This window comes from Desmodus rotundus, chromosome X (assembly GCF_022682495.2).
Source record: "Desmodus rotundus isolate HL8 chromosome X, HLdesRot8A.1, whole genome shotgun sequence".
NCBI lineage: Eukaryota > Metazoa > Chordata > Mammalia > Chiroptera > Phyllostomidae > Desmodus > Desmodus rotundus.
This window is the reverse complement of record NC_071400.1, coordinates 63,826,634-63,841,140: the sequence shown is the minus strand read 5'-3', so window position 1 is coordinate 63,841,140 and position 14,507 is coordinate 63,826,634. Positions and strand designations below refer to the sequence as shown.

The 14,507-nt window shown below is 39.3% G+C and overlaps 1 protein-coding gene across 3 annotated transcripts in view; it reads right to left on the bottom strand.

Moving 5' to 3' along the window:
- The window catches only part of PHF8 (PHD finger protein 8), an 84,360-nt gene that overhangs the window by 26,566 nt on the left and 43,287 nt on the right, over positions 1-14,507 (bottom strand). For 2 of the 3 annotated variants that reach the window (XM_024564335.3, XM_024564334.4), the window contains exons 13-17: positions 12,587-12,690; positions 8,108-8,286; positions 7,503-7,588; positions 6,859-6,992; positions 5,716-6,029 (exon numbers count right to left, since the gene is read on the bottom strand). In XM_024564335.3, the coding sequence (XP_024420103.2) occupies positions 5,716-6,029; positions 6,859-6,992; positions 7,503-7,588; positions 8,108-8,286; positions 12,587-12,690 (817 nt within the window). Of the gene's footprint in view, positions 1-5,715; positions 6,030-6,858; positions 6,993-7,502; positions 7,589-8,107; positions 8,287-12,586; positions 12,691-13,456; positions 13,760-14,507 lie in introns of all 3 variants that reach the window. The other variant, XM_053917049.1, reaches the window with a different exon arrangement.

Here is a 14,507-nt window from a genome sequence, read left to right as displayed (position 1 = left end):
AATCATATAGGTAGGTTAAAAATAAAAGGATAAAAAGGATATCCCACACCAACACTAATTAAAGAAAGCTGGATTGGCTGTATTATCAGACAAAGTAACTTCAGACCAAGGAAAACCACCGAGTACAAAAGTGATATAACACAATGACAAGAGGGTGAACTCAACAAGAAGACATAAAAATCTTAAATGTGGGTGCACCTAACAGCAAAGCTTCCATCTATATGAAGCGAAACTTATGGAACTCAAAGGGGAAATAGACACATTCTTAATTATGTTTGGAGACTTCAACACATCTCTCGCAGTAATCAATAAGACAGAAAATCAGCAAGGACATAGAACAACCACATCAACTTGATCTAAGTGAAATTTATGGATCAATCAAATCACAAATAGCAGAATACACATTCTTCTCAAGTTCACGACACAAAATTATCAAAATAGACTGGGTAACCAAACAAATCTTCACATTTTTTATATGAACCCAAAACCTGTTCCTTTGACAAAATGCCACCAAGAATGACAATGAAAAAAAACAAAAAATACAAATTACTATTATCAAGAATGCAAAGGAAGATATCACTAAAGAACTCACAGACATTAAAAGGATAACACAGTAATACTACAAACAACTATGTGCCCATAAAGTCTACAGTTTAGCTGAAATGGACCATTTCCTTGAATAACACAATCAAAATTCATCCAAGACGAAATAACTTGAATAATCCTACACCTACTAAAGAAAATAAATCCATAGTAAAACCTGAAAAAGAAATCTCTAAGTCTCTCACAAACCCTACTAAATGTTTTTTTAAAAAACCACCACCATTAATTCTACACAACCTCTTCCAGAAAACAGAAGAGGAGGGAACACTTCCCAACTCATTCTTTAAGGCCAGCATTGTGCTGATACCAAAATTAAAGATAGATGGTACATGAAAAGAAAATTACAGACCAATATCCCTCATGCACATACACACAAAACTCCTTTGTAAAGTATTCCTAGTAAGTCAAATCCAGTAATATGTAAAAAGAATAATACACCATGATCAAGTGAGGTATATCCTGTGATTTCAAGTCTGGTTTAATATTTGAAAATCAGCCCATGTAACCTACTATATCAATAGACTAAAGTAAAACCACATGATCATACCCATTGACGAAGCAAAAACACTGGGTGAAATTCAATACCCATTCATAAAAAATACTCTCGGCAAATAAGAAGTGAACTTCCTTAACCTGATAACCTATAGCTAACATCATAATAGTGAAAAGACTGAATGCTTTCCTTGTAGATTAGGAACAAGGAAAGGGTGTTCACTTCCTCACCACATTGTGTTTGAAGTGTTAGCTAGAACAAAAAAGGCAAAAAGAAAAAAAACCATACAGATTAGAAAGGAATAAAACTGTTCCTACTTGCACATGACATGATCATCTAATACAAAAAAAGAACACACCAAAAAACCTAGAATAAGTGAGTTTATCAAGTTTGCAAGATACAAGGAAATCACATAAAAATCAATCAATCAATCACACATATACACACACTAGCAATAAACAGTTGGAAATCAAAGGTTTAAAAAATGTACCATTTACTATATCACCAAAGAATACAGTACTTAGGGATAAATCTAACAAAACTTGTGCAGGCTCTGTATAAAACACTGATGAAAGAAATCTTTAAAAGACTAAATAAGGAGGAATATATAATGTACATAAATTAGAAGACTCAATATACCTAAGGTGACAATTCTCTTGCAGTCACTGTGAAAAACACTTTGGTGGTTTCTCAAAGAATAAAACACAGAATTACCATATGACCCAGCAATTCTATCCTAGATATATCCCCCCCCCCAAATGAAAACATATGTCCACACAGAAACATGCACACAAATGTGTTTAGCAGCATTATTCACAACAGCCAAAAGGTAAAGATAACCCAAATGCCTACCAGCAGATGAATGGATAATCAAATTGTGGCATATCCATACAATGGAATACTATTCAGCCATAAAAAGGAGCAAAATACCAATTCATGCTACAACTTGGATGAATCTTGAAAACGTTATGCTAAGTGAAAGAAGCCAGACACAAAAGGTCACATATTATATGATTACTCTTGTATAATATATCCATAATAGGTAAATACATACAGACAGAAAGCAGATTAGTAAGTTAACAGGGGATAAGGGGAGGGAAACATGGGGAACAATCACTTAATGAATACAAGGTGTTTTTATGGGATGATGAAAATATCTCGGAAATAGAAAGAGGTAGTAGTTGCACCACACTGTGAATGCACTAAATGCTGCTGAATTGTACACTTTAAAATAGTCAATCACTAGTGAAGTTTCTCACAATTACAGAGAAAGCCTTAGCAATATACATGGTCCATCACAAATAACACCCCTTTTTATTACAAAATCTTAAGCATGTAATTCTCAAACATAACAATATCACACTCGCCCGGACTGGTGTGGCTCAGTGGACTGAGCACCAGCCTGCGAACCAAAGGGTCACCAGATCGCTTCCCAGTCAGGGCACATGCCTGGGTTGCGGGCCAGGTCCCCGGTGTGGTGCACGTGAGAGGCAACTGCACATTGATGTTTCTCTCCCTTTCTTTCTCCCTCCCTATCCTTCTCTAAAAATAAATAAATAAAAACTTTAAAAAAACCCAATATCATACTCGAGCACACTAGATGACATTTTAGATGAAATGTTCAAACTAAAACTATAAATGAGTACACCCATATTATTACCCTACTAACCACACTCAAGCAGGCGTTACTTCTGCCAGACCCTATATGAAGACCTACAGACAAGTGATAAAAATCTTGCAATAGTGCCTCCCATCAGAGAAGAGCAAATGGTGGCTCTGTTTTCTACAGAATCAAGCTCTGGCAGGACAGGAGGATGATAACAGGGAAGATGAAGAAGTTGGGAAGACACTTCCCATGTGTTTTAAAAAAAGATTGCTGAAGACTAGGCCCTGGGTCAGACTTTAATTTGATGAAGCTGGTATCTACCTTAAACAAATGCCCTCAAGAACATACATCTCTTCGGGTGGGGTGGGGTGGAGGGATGGGGAGAAAAGGTATACAAATGTAATTGAATAACAATAAAAATTATTTTTTTAAAAAGAACCTACACCTGGAAGAAAGAATTGGGAGCTCAGGGTTTAAGGCTACAAAGATCCACTGACTCTGATGCTGGGTGCAAATTCCAATGGGCTCTAACGGAGCGAGATGGGCTGCCATCTGGGTCGGTGTTTTGGCTTCAAAGTCAAAGAGAATTTGAGGGGTATGCCCCTAACTCTCTTTTTATTGTAAGCTCTATTACTTTTAGTGTATAGGTTTTCAGGATATGATGTTCTTCAGGAATGCACACATCCCACTCTAGCAGAAAAGGCCTCTGATGAAAGATGTCAGTCTCCATAAATTAATTTACAAATACCATGCAATCCTGATATAAAAAAAATCCTAATAGGGTTTTTCATAAATTTGACAAGCTAACTCTAAAATCCATCTGGAATAGAAAAAGCTCAATAATGGCCTAGAAGTTCTGGAAAAATAAGAACAAGTAGGTAGATACCTCCTTGTTAAACTGCCTTTCTAGTTTTGCTGGGTGAAGCAGGAAGAGGGAGGGTGATGGGGAAGCAAAGGCTGAGTGAGTTGTTTGTTCCGAGGGGACCAGTTAGACCACATCTGGATGTCTTGGCTGTAGGTCGATGTGACTATCTACTGAAGGAAGAACGGGTGACTGAGGAACTTGGCACAACCCTAAGACCAACCATAGCTCAGCACTGAGATGATGGCCTTGATGAGCATCTGTGCTCTCCTCAGGTCCAAAGCGAGTTCTGCAGAAGGGATTTGCTTTACCGGACACAAGACCTATAGTAACTAACCGATGCGACATTGCCACAGAAACAGACAAAATTATTTTATGGAGCAGAGTAATAATATCTAACACTTACACAACATTTACCATGTGCTGTGCAATACTGTTAAGTAAGTGCTTTATATGTATTAATTAATTTTAACCCCACAACAACCTATGAGGTGGGTTTAGAGAAGTTAACTAGCTTGCCCAAGGTCACATAGCTATTAAGTGACAGAACTGGGAATACAGAGCAGAGAAACAAATCGAGATATATAAGGGAATTCAGTTTATGACAAAAGTGGAACTTCAAATCAGGGGGATAATGATGAACTACAATGAATTGTGTTGGAGCAAATGACTACCCATATAGAAAAAAATAAAGTTAGATTCTTACCTCCCACAATTCACAAAACTTGATTCCAGAAAAAGAGCTAAAATTTTAACTTCTATACAAGTTTTAGGTGAAAATATAAGAAAGTCTTCTTATATATGACATAAACTACAAAAAAATTCATAAAGATGACTATGTAAAAACTGAAATCTTCTACCATAAGATACCATATATGAAATACAAGCAAGAGACAAAAAGAAAATACTTCCACATTTCCAGAATATATTAAAATACTCCAATAAATGTAGAATAAGGAACTCCTGCAAATCAATAAGAAAAACAAACACCTTAATAGAAAAATGGGTGAAAGACTGAATAGATAATTCACAGAAAAGAAATAAAGAAGAGTCAATAACCATAAAACAAACTGAGACACCATCTTGTGCCATCTGCTTGGCAAAAATTTAAAAGGCTGATAACACCCACTGCTGGTAAGGCTGTGGAGAAACAGGTATTTCTCATAACACTGCTCATGTTCTGGCTGTTTCAGAGGGGAATTTGGCACTATTAACATTTATTTTGTACACACCGTTCAACCCAACAGAGAAATGTTAGGTGGCACATGGGCACTAAGGGTTACTTACAAGAACTTTCATTGCAGCGCTGTTAGTAAGAAATTAGAAACGACCTAAGTGTTAATCAGTAGGGAATGGCCAAACAGATCATGGTACAGCTCTGCTATAAGACTACTTACTATGCAGCAGGTATATCTCAATATGTACTGATGAAGTACATCTCTAGAAACTGATGTTGAAAGATATCCAAGCAAGCTGTAGAACCACAGACACTAACACTACACCTGTATCTACTTAGGTCTACATGTGGGTATAAACACAAGAAAATGAAAGGTATACATCAAACTGACAGCAAAGGTTACCTTCCTCAGAGGCAGATGAGTGTTAGTAAAAGGTAATTTTTACTTTCTCTGTCTTGTTCTAATTTTGGTCAATAGCATGAATTTTTTTTTAAATATTAAAACAATTAAAACCTACATTAAGTCAGCTACACTACAGAAAAAAGTGCTTCATACACTGAAGTACTCGATAAATCTTATCTTAAAACAAGGAGTCATCTCTTAAATGTAAAAAGTTGACTGAAAGGTTATTATATACTTTTGCCAGGGATGAACTGAATGTCGTAGAATACAAATAATACAGGTGACGGAAGCAAAATAGGCAAGGGAAAAAAGTCACCAATAGTGTAAGTTGGACTAAAAGTGAATGATAGCTAATTATAACAGCTACCAATTTTTGAGGGCCACCCAGGAGCAAGACAACATGTCAGATGCTCTGCACAAGCATCGTCTCTAATTCTTACATCAACCTGTGACATATTCCCATTTTATAAACTAAGAAAATATGGCCCAGCTGTTCTGGATTGGGATTGGGGTTAAGACTGGGTCTGGGGGAGCCCTTCTGGCCTGGACCCAAGTGCTCAGCTGCCCTTACTATACTCTGCATCCTTGAAGCATGCTCCCAAGCTGTCCTGTTCATCCAGACTGGCGTTCTCCTCCTCCTCCTCGCTCTCGGCTTTCCAGTATGCTGGCCGCTTGACGGGCCGCTTTCCTGGGGTGCGCTGTGAAGCAGGACTGCTAGTCACTGTGCCCAGCCCGCTGCTGGAGCTTGTGCTGCTTTGGTCCTGCCCCCTGTTCCACCAGGCCTGCAGGCTGGAGGTAGCTGGGGAGGACGATGAGGACTGCAGGTTGGCCATGCACAGCATGCCCTGGATGGCCTCCTGAGTGCTGGGAGAGGCAGGGGCCTCGCTGCAAGGGACAAAGGAGAAATGCTGAGGTAGTTTCTCTAGGTGTCAGTGGAAACCAGTCATCAGAATAGTCAGGGAGAAGGGACAACAGCTGAGGGGTCAGGGTGAGAGGAAAAAGAGAATCTTCCCAGGTGAAAAAACCAGAAATCAAACTTAAGGATCCCTATAGTATCAAAGACTGTTTTCATGAAAAGGCCAGCCCTTCTTGCTTCAAGTCTCTCCAGAGACAGCAGGCAAGATGGCAAAAAGAAGGGCACATCTCCCTCCCTATTTATCCATGCTGCATTCTTTCCTTAAAAAAGGAAAAAAAAAAAAAAGGCCCAGTTCTCCCTTACCTGTTCCAGCCCCTCTTACAACTTCCGGAGAACACAAAACTGATTCCCCTTGATGTCTATACAGTCTCTCCCAGACCTTAAGTTTTTTAGGACAGATTTCAAGTGTACTTTATTCTTTCAGTCCAAATGCCCTGGCTAATTCTTTGTCCCTTTAAATAACAGCTTGAGTCCTGGCCGGTGTGGCTCAGTTGGTTGGAGCATCGTCCCATTCACCAAAAGGTTGCAGGTTCAATTCCGGGTCAGGACACATGCCTAGGTTGTGGGTTCAATCCCTGGTTGGGGACCCTAAGAGAGGAAACCAATCAATGTTTCTCTCTCACAACAATGTTTCTGTCTCTCTCAAAGCAATGAAAAAAACATGTCCTCAGGCAAGGCTAAATAAATAAATAAATAAATAAATAGCAGCTTGATAAATATCTGCTGCCCCTTTGGGTGGGGGGTGGGGGTATGCTGTTTGATTGCCTTGGAAGGGGGAGATCAAAACCAGTTACTCACGTGAGGGCAGCATAGTCAGGTCCCCCCACCTGCCTGCTGGCCTTGAGTAGATCAAGAATTCCACCAGCTCCACTCCCATTCCCAAGCTTGCCTTCAACCCCTTCTACCATGTCCTCATCCGTTGTATAATCCTCCTGTTGGGGAAAGAGGATATCACCTCAGCTGCCCGGGGTTGGTCAGGTAAGGCCCCAATACAGGGGTAACAGTCTTACTCCTGAAGCTATTATCTTCTGAGCACCAAGTATAGACTAAGTACTAAACAGAATACTCATTCTTTCATTTTATTTCCCACAGCATCTTTGTGAGGTGGGTCTTATAGGTCCCATTTTACAGATAAGGAAACTAAGGCTCAATTAGGTAATTTGTGTTAAGATCACAATCAGATATTCCAAATTGGATACTCTTTCTGTTCATCACACTGCCTTTTCTTCTACTCTGTATTAATGATTTATAAAATATTTCAACTAAATTATAATATTCCATTTCTGTGTTCAGCAACACTTAGTACAGTCTTTCATTTAATAAATACCATAGGCACTGAATGCACAGGGTATCTTTTTCCCCCCAAGTAGAATGATAATCTGCCTTCTGTTTCTATAACCAGAATGAACAAAAGATTAGACACACACAGGGCAGGCTCTTACCTCAATGTCAAACTCAACTTCTCCTGGTTCACGAACTCGGTTGGGGTCAGAGCAAGGCTTTGCACGGGGCAGCTTTCGGGGAAATTCTAGAAAACAATGGAATGCACTTATCATGAAGCTAAGATTAGCATCTGAGCTAAAGACCCAGGGGAAAGAAAATAAGACTATAATATTCCTGAAAGTAATGACCACTGACAAGTAATTTAAAGAGGTTAGGAATTAGCTTATAAATAAATCTCTAGCCCTGACTGGTGTGGCTCACTTGGTTGGGCATCATCCCACAAAGTGAAAGGCTGCCAGTTCAATTCCCAGTCAGGGCACATGCCTAGGTTGCGAGTTTGGCCCGGTTCAGGGCAACCGATCGATGTCTCTCTCTCACATCAACGTTTCTCTCCCTCCTTCTCCCTCCCTTCCCCCCTCTCTAAAATAAAATTAAATTAAATTAAAATAAATAAATAAATCTCTAGAGCAAATGTTACATGGAGGCCTACAGAGCTGGTAAATCAAATGTCAACAAGCTCAGGTCCAATGTCTGGAGTCTATCAAGGGGACCAAAAACAAATGTGAAGCAGGCAAGGCAGGAAAGAGAAAGAATAGGTACATACTTGGTCTTATTATCAGGGTCGTCTTCTCCTTTCCTAATCTCTCATCAATCTGCAGTTCATCATCTGAATCCAAGTCAAATTCATCCTCCATCACCTGTTCTGCCATTAGCCTAGCTTTGTCTTCCTTCCTCGCAATCTTGGCTCGCCGAGTCTTAGATAAGCTCTTTGCCCTCTTGGTACTAGAGAGGAGAACAACATAAGCACAGTCACACTCATTATTGTTACTGTGGCAATTCTCTCCAAACTGATGTATAGATTCAATGCAATCTCTATCAAAATACAGCTCACTTTTTTTTGTACAAATTAATAAGCTAATACTAAAATGTATATGGGTATACAAAGGTCTCAATATGGCCAAAACAATTTCGAAAAAGAACATAGTTGGAGGACTTACACTACTCAATTTCAGAATTTACTATAAAGCTATTCAGGGAGTGTGATATGGACAGAAGGATAGACATACATCAACAGAACTGCACTGCAAGTCTAAAAGTAAAACCTTAAATTCACAGTCAGTTGATTTCTGACAAAGGTGCCAATACAATTGAGTTGGGAAAGGATGGTCTTTTCAACAAATAGTGCTGAAATAACTGGCTATCACACGCAAAGAAACAAATGTGGATTCGTACCTTACATCGTACACAAAAAGTAACTCAGAAGGGATCATAGGTCTAAATGAAAAAGCTAAAACTATAAAACTTCTAGAAGACATAGGAAAATATCTTTGTGACCTAGGATTACATAAAATTCAAAATGTTTGTGCTTCAGAAGACACTGTTAAGAAAATGAAAACACAAGCCACGGAGGGGAAGGAAATATTTGTGAATCATTTATCTAGTGAAGTATCTATATCCATTACCTTTAAATAACTCTTAGGACTCTCTACTAAGACAAATAAACCAATTAAAAAGTGAGCAAAAGATTTGAATAGACATTTCTCTAAAAATGATATTCAAATGACCAATAGTCACATGAAAAGATGCTCAACATTGTTAGTCTTAAATGAAAATTAAGCCACAATGAGATACCAATTTACATCCACCAGAAAGGCTAAAATTCAAAAAGACAGAGAATAACAAGTATTAACCAGTATTTGGAAAAACTTGTAATTGCTGCTGGGAATGTAAAATGGTACAGACATTTTGGAATACATTTTGGCAGTTTCTTAGAAAATTAAAAATAGAGTTATCGTATGACCTAAAATTTTACTCCTCGGTGAGAAACAAAAACATGTCCATACAAAAATTTGTATGCAAATGCTCATAGCACTATTATTCACAATAGCCAAAAGTGGAATCAATATAAATGACCACCGACTAGTGAATAAACAAAATGTAGTATATCCACACAATGGAATACTATTCAGCAATAAAAAGGAAGCAATTAATGATACATACTACATCATGGGACCTAAAAACACTATGCTAAGTGAAAGAAGCCAGACACAGAAGACCACATATTGTGTGACGCCATTTATATGAAATGTCTAGAAAAGGCAAATCTATGCACACAGAAGACAGACTAGTGGTTGCTTGGGCCTGGGGAAGGGAACCAGGGTTAACTATAATGGGTATAAGGGATCTTCGGGGGTGACAGAATAGTTTCAAAATTGGATTGTGGTGAATTTTTGTACATTCTTTAAATTTATTAAAAGTCATTTACTAATACACTTAAAATAGGTTAATTGTATGATATGTAAATTATACCTCAAAAAAGCTGTTAAAATAAAGGAAGTGAAACTCAATAGTGCCTTAAATAATCCTGTTATACATGGTAAACAATATTAACCAGTACAAACTGCTAAAATAAACCTTATTGTTAAAAAGAAATATGTTTTTGGTAAATCAGTATACTTGATATATTCGGCAAATAGTCATTTGGTGCACTGGCTTTCAGTGAATTGGCTCTCATTAAATTGGCCTATTTTCTACTTCACAGAGTTGTTGGGAGGATTGAACGAGCTAATGCAGAGACTGACACGTGGCAAGTGCCTAATGGTAGCTAATCTTTTATATAATTAAGTTCTTGGGGCCTCAGTTTCCACATTAGTAAAACAGAGGTCACAACACTGACCTTCAGGGTTGCTCTGAGGAGCAAAATAATATATGCAAAATAATATAAACAAAATAATGTATGTAAATAGCTAAGATGGAGTCTGATAAAGAGAAGATGCTCTGTAAATGGTAGCTATTTATGCCCTGATCTTTTTAACTTCTAGTCATGAAAAATATCAAACATATACAAAAATATAAGAGTATTGTGTAACAGAACTCCCATATACCTATCACCCAGTTAAGTTTCAGCAATTATCAACACATAGCCAATCTTGTTTCATTTACACCTCATTCCCCCAAAACACTGGCTTACTTTGGAGTAAAGCCCAGATGTATTATCATCTGGTCTGTAAATAGTTCTATACCTTGACTCTGCAGCTTCAGGAAGTAATAGAAGCAGCACAAGAAAGACTGGTGGGGAAGGGGAAGTGTCTCATTGTGTCCCCAGTAGCCATTACAGGCTGGACCCTTAGGGCTCTCAATTTTCTCTTCCCCAGAGACCAACCATGGGTTCTGGACAAAGGCAATGCTCACTGATTTTATTCTTTAGTAACAAGGCTCTCAAATTCAAAGGATAGCTCTACAGCTTTCAGAATCTGCCCTACTCTCACACTCTCTTTTCCCTTCTTTCTCAGCCAGGTGGAACTACTACACCTCACCCTCGGGATCTGAAGACAGCCTTTTCCCACAAAAAGGCTATTAAGGTATCCTTGTTGCCTGAGCTCCCACAATGTTCATACTCTGTACTTGGCTCTTGACAGCTCCTGCCTGGTGTTCCGAGTGTCCAGATGATAACTCTTACTATCTTCTTCTGCCTGCCTATATGTTTCAGGATTTTTGATGGCCTAGCCAGCGTTCGTACCCACACCATTATCACCACCATCATCACCTTTTATCTTCAACCTCATCATTATATTTATAAGAGCTCCCATTAATCAAGCTTTTACTATGTGGCAGGCCCTCTGACAAGCACTTTATATACACTATCTCATTTATTCTTCCAACAACCCTAAGTTTTATCTATAGAATAGATATAATGAGAACACTGAGGCAGACAGGTTGATTACCTTGCCATCATCACACACGAATACATGTCAGAGCTGAGATTCAAACTCGGGATTATCTGATTCCCAAGCCCATGCTTTTTGTTGTGAACAGCTTTTATTCTTTTAGAAAATGTTCTGTTGCCCTGGCTGCTCTGGCTCAGTTGGTTGGGCATCGTCCAGCAAAGCAAAAGATCACCAGTTCGACACCCAGTCAGGGCACATGCCAGGGTTGTGGGACTGGTCCCTGGTCAGGCACATAGGAGAGGCAACCAATCAATGTTTCTCTCACACATCGATGTTTCTCTCTTTCTTTCTCCCTCCCTCCCCCTCACTCTAAAACTAAATAAAAATCTTTTTTTTTAAAAGAAAGTGTTCTGTTAAAAATTATTTTAAGAAGAGTAATACATGACCATTGTAGAAAATCCAAATACTATTGAAGTGCAAATTTCCTCTAATGCCTCCCTTATCCTACTTTCCAGAGGTAATTACTGTTACAGGTTTGGTTGACAAGTATAAAGTAATAAATATATTTATTTGTGGTAATGTGTATAATTATCTCTGGAAGGTAATCATGGACATTGATTATCCATGAGGAGGGGAACTGGGGAACAGAGAGGAGAGCAAAATTTTTCACTATATATTCTTTCATGGTTTTTGCATGTTAAACTGTATGAATTAAAATTTAAAACTCTTTGAAAAAGTTAAATTAAAAATAAAGGGAAAAAATCTGTATATTGCTTTTATACACGAGCATACATGTGTACATATGCATTTTTTAAAAATTAAAATGGAACTATCCCTATATATTATTTTATAAACTGACTTTTTCACTTAAGAATTTACCTTGATCTCTCCATGTCAATAATTAAACTAATTCCTTTTTAACGGCTGTATGGTATTCTAGTCTAGATGCACTATAATTTATTTAGCCTACCTTTATTGATGAACATTTCCAATTACTTACTATTATAAACAAAGATGTGAACATTTCTCTTTATACACCTGTGCAAATATTTCTGCAAAATAAATTCCTAAAAATTGAATAGCAAAAGGTATATTTAAAAAACTAATGCTCTTAACCAGTATGCTATCCTACCTGTTATAACTGCCAGCAGTTCTGACTTGCTGAAATTTCTAGATCTTATATACAAGATTTTTTCTGAGGATTACCAATGAGATTCCAGATTTCTCCCCTACCACCCACAAACACACGATGGTTCTCTGAACTAAGCAATGATATCTGATAATATCTGGGTATTTCCCCAAGTGCAGTCCCTCCCCAACCCATGTTCCAGTCCCAGGTCCCAATTCCATGCCCTGTCAGTGGCATGTTGCCACCAACAGTCCCAATATCTCTGCGCTCGTTCTTCCCACCTCACCTGCCATTAGACATCAATAGGGCCAGTGGGCCCTCATTCCCACCAACGTCCACGTCTGGCGAGTCATCATCTGAATCATTCAAGCAGGTACCAGTGATGTTGAACTGCAGAAGGAGAAGGCTCAGTTGTCACCTGTCTGGGTCTCCCATGTGAATCAGGACAGCCAGTTCCCTCTGGTTTCACTGGTTTAGTTCACTGTCAAAATCACCTAAACAAAGGTTTCTGCTACACTGTCCCACCCTCCCTCATCCCCACCCCAAATGATCACAGGAGTAGGAAGTTGAGAATGTATGGCTGGCTCTGGGAGGACCCTATCAATCTTATAAAACATGTTCCCTAAAAAGAGGGAGGAGCACTTTCACATCCATACAAGGCACCACAACCTTGAGGCAAGGTAGAGCCCTGGAGGATAGCTTTTCTCAAGGACCTTTTTAAGACTCCAACCTGGCACTCATATAACATGTTCTCGAATGTCACCCCCATCCCAGCATTTCAAGATTCAGCTCATGTCACATTTTCTGACAAGAGCTCCTGACCATTGCCCCTACCCAGATAGAATCATCCTCTCTGTGTCTCAGGGTCCCACACACACCCCTGATTGTGGCATCCACAACACTTCATTGTACTCACTGGTTTTTATGTCTATCTTTCTCACTAGCCTGTCAGCCTCTTGAAAGTTACATCTACAGCACCTGTCACAGTGCCCAGCATAGACCAGGTCTCACTAAATGCCTGTTAAATGAGTGGGACTGGTAGCCAAACACCAGGGGCCCTAAGGGAGGTGGGAGAACAGAATAGCCTGTCTTTTTGATACCCTGCTATTTTAAGAGACCCAAAAGGGTTGGGCTGAACCCATGGGCCAGCACCCACCTTTGCTTTCTGAGAAGGACCTGTCTTTAGTGCCTGATGATTGTGTAGATCCATGAGATTATAGCTCAATTGACCAGAAGGCCCAAAGGCTGAGCTCTCCTTGCCCTTTTGCTCTGCCTTCTTGAAGAGTTCCTTGGGCTTCAGGCCTTTCTTCTCTGAATCACTTTTGGAGGGCAGTGACAGCCTGAACATGGGTACTGAAGTGGAATGGGCTGGCCTGTTTAAGGCAATGGAGCTGGCTGGGGAGATCCTCTGCATCCCAAAGATATTACTCATCTTCCCAACCTTCTGTTGGAAGATATCCTACAGGAGTGTTAGTACACAAGGGGTTAGAGCTTACTCAAGGGTTCTCTCTGCTAACAGCAGAGGTCTATTCATGGCACTGGCAGTACTGCCGTGGAAGTGGCTTACAGATGCTCCACATAGGCACACCCTAGTTTTTGCACAATGAGTCATCAAGAATTTACTGGGTGGCATTTCTTTACTCAGCCACTGACAAATACGGAGAAGATGAGCAGAGGGAAAGCCCAGCATTACTGTCAAAACTGAGAGAAAAGGCTCCAAGAGCAGCTGACATGAGACAAAATAACTGAGTACTACACTATGTGGTTCCAACTCTAAGGACTGAAGAATTTGAGAGTAACAGAGAGGTTCTGGTCTTAATTCTGCTACTAGCTACCTCTGTGGTCTCAGCAAAGTGATCTAACCACTCTGGGGCTCTGTTGACTCAGCTGCAAAATTAAAAAACTAGACTAGAAAGGTGGTTTTCAAAGATGTTCTGTGGCTCCTTTGAGATTCTTGGGAGGAGCCACGGGGACTGGAGGGAGGTGGAAAGCAAACAAGAGGAACGAGTGGAGCTCTAAGCCTATCGCCTTCATCTTATTCATCTCAGCTACGCTTTGACTGGTTATATATATTGGACTTCCATGTAAAATCTTATTTGAAAAAAAGGATTCCATTGCTTTAAAATATTTGAAAGCCAATGGATCAGATATAACCCATCACTAAGTCCCCTTCCAACTAGCCCGAAGTTCTGCATATACAAAATTGG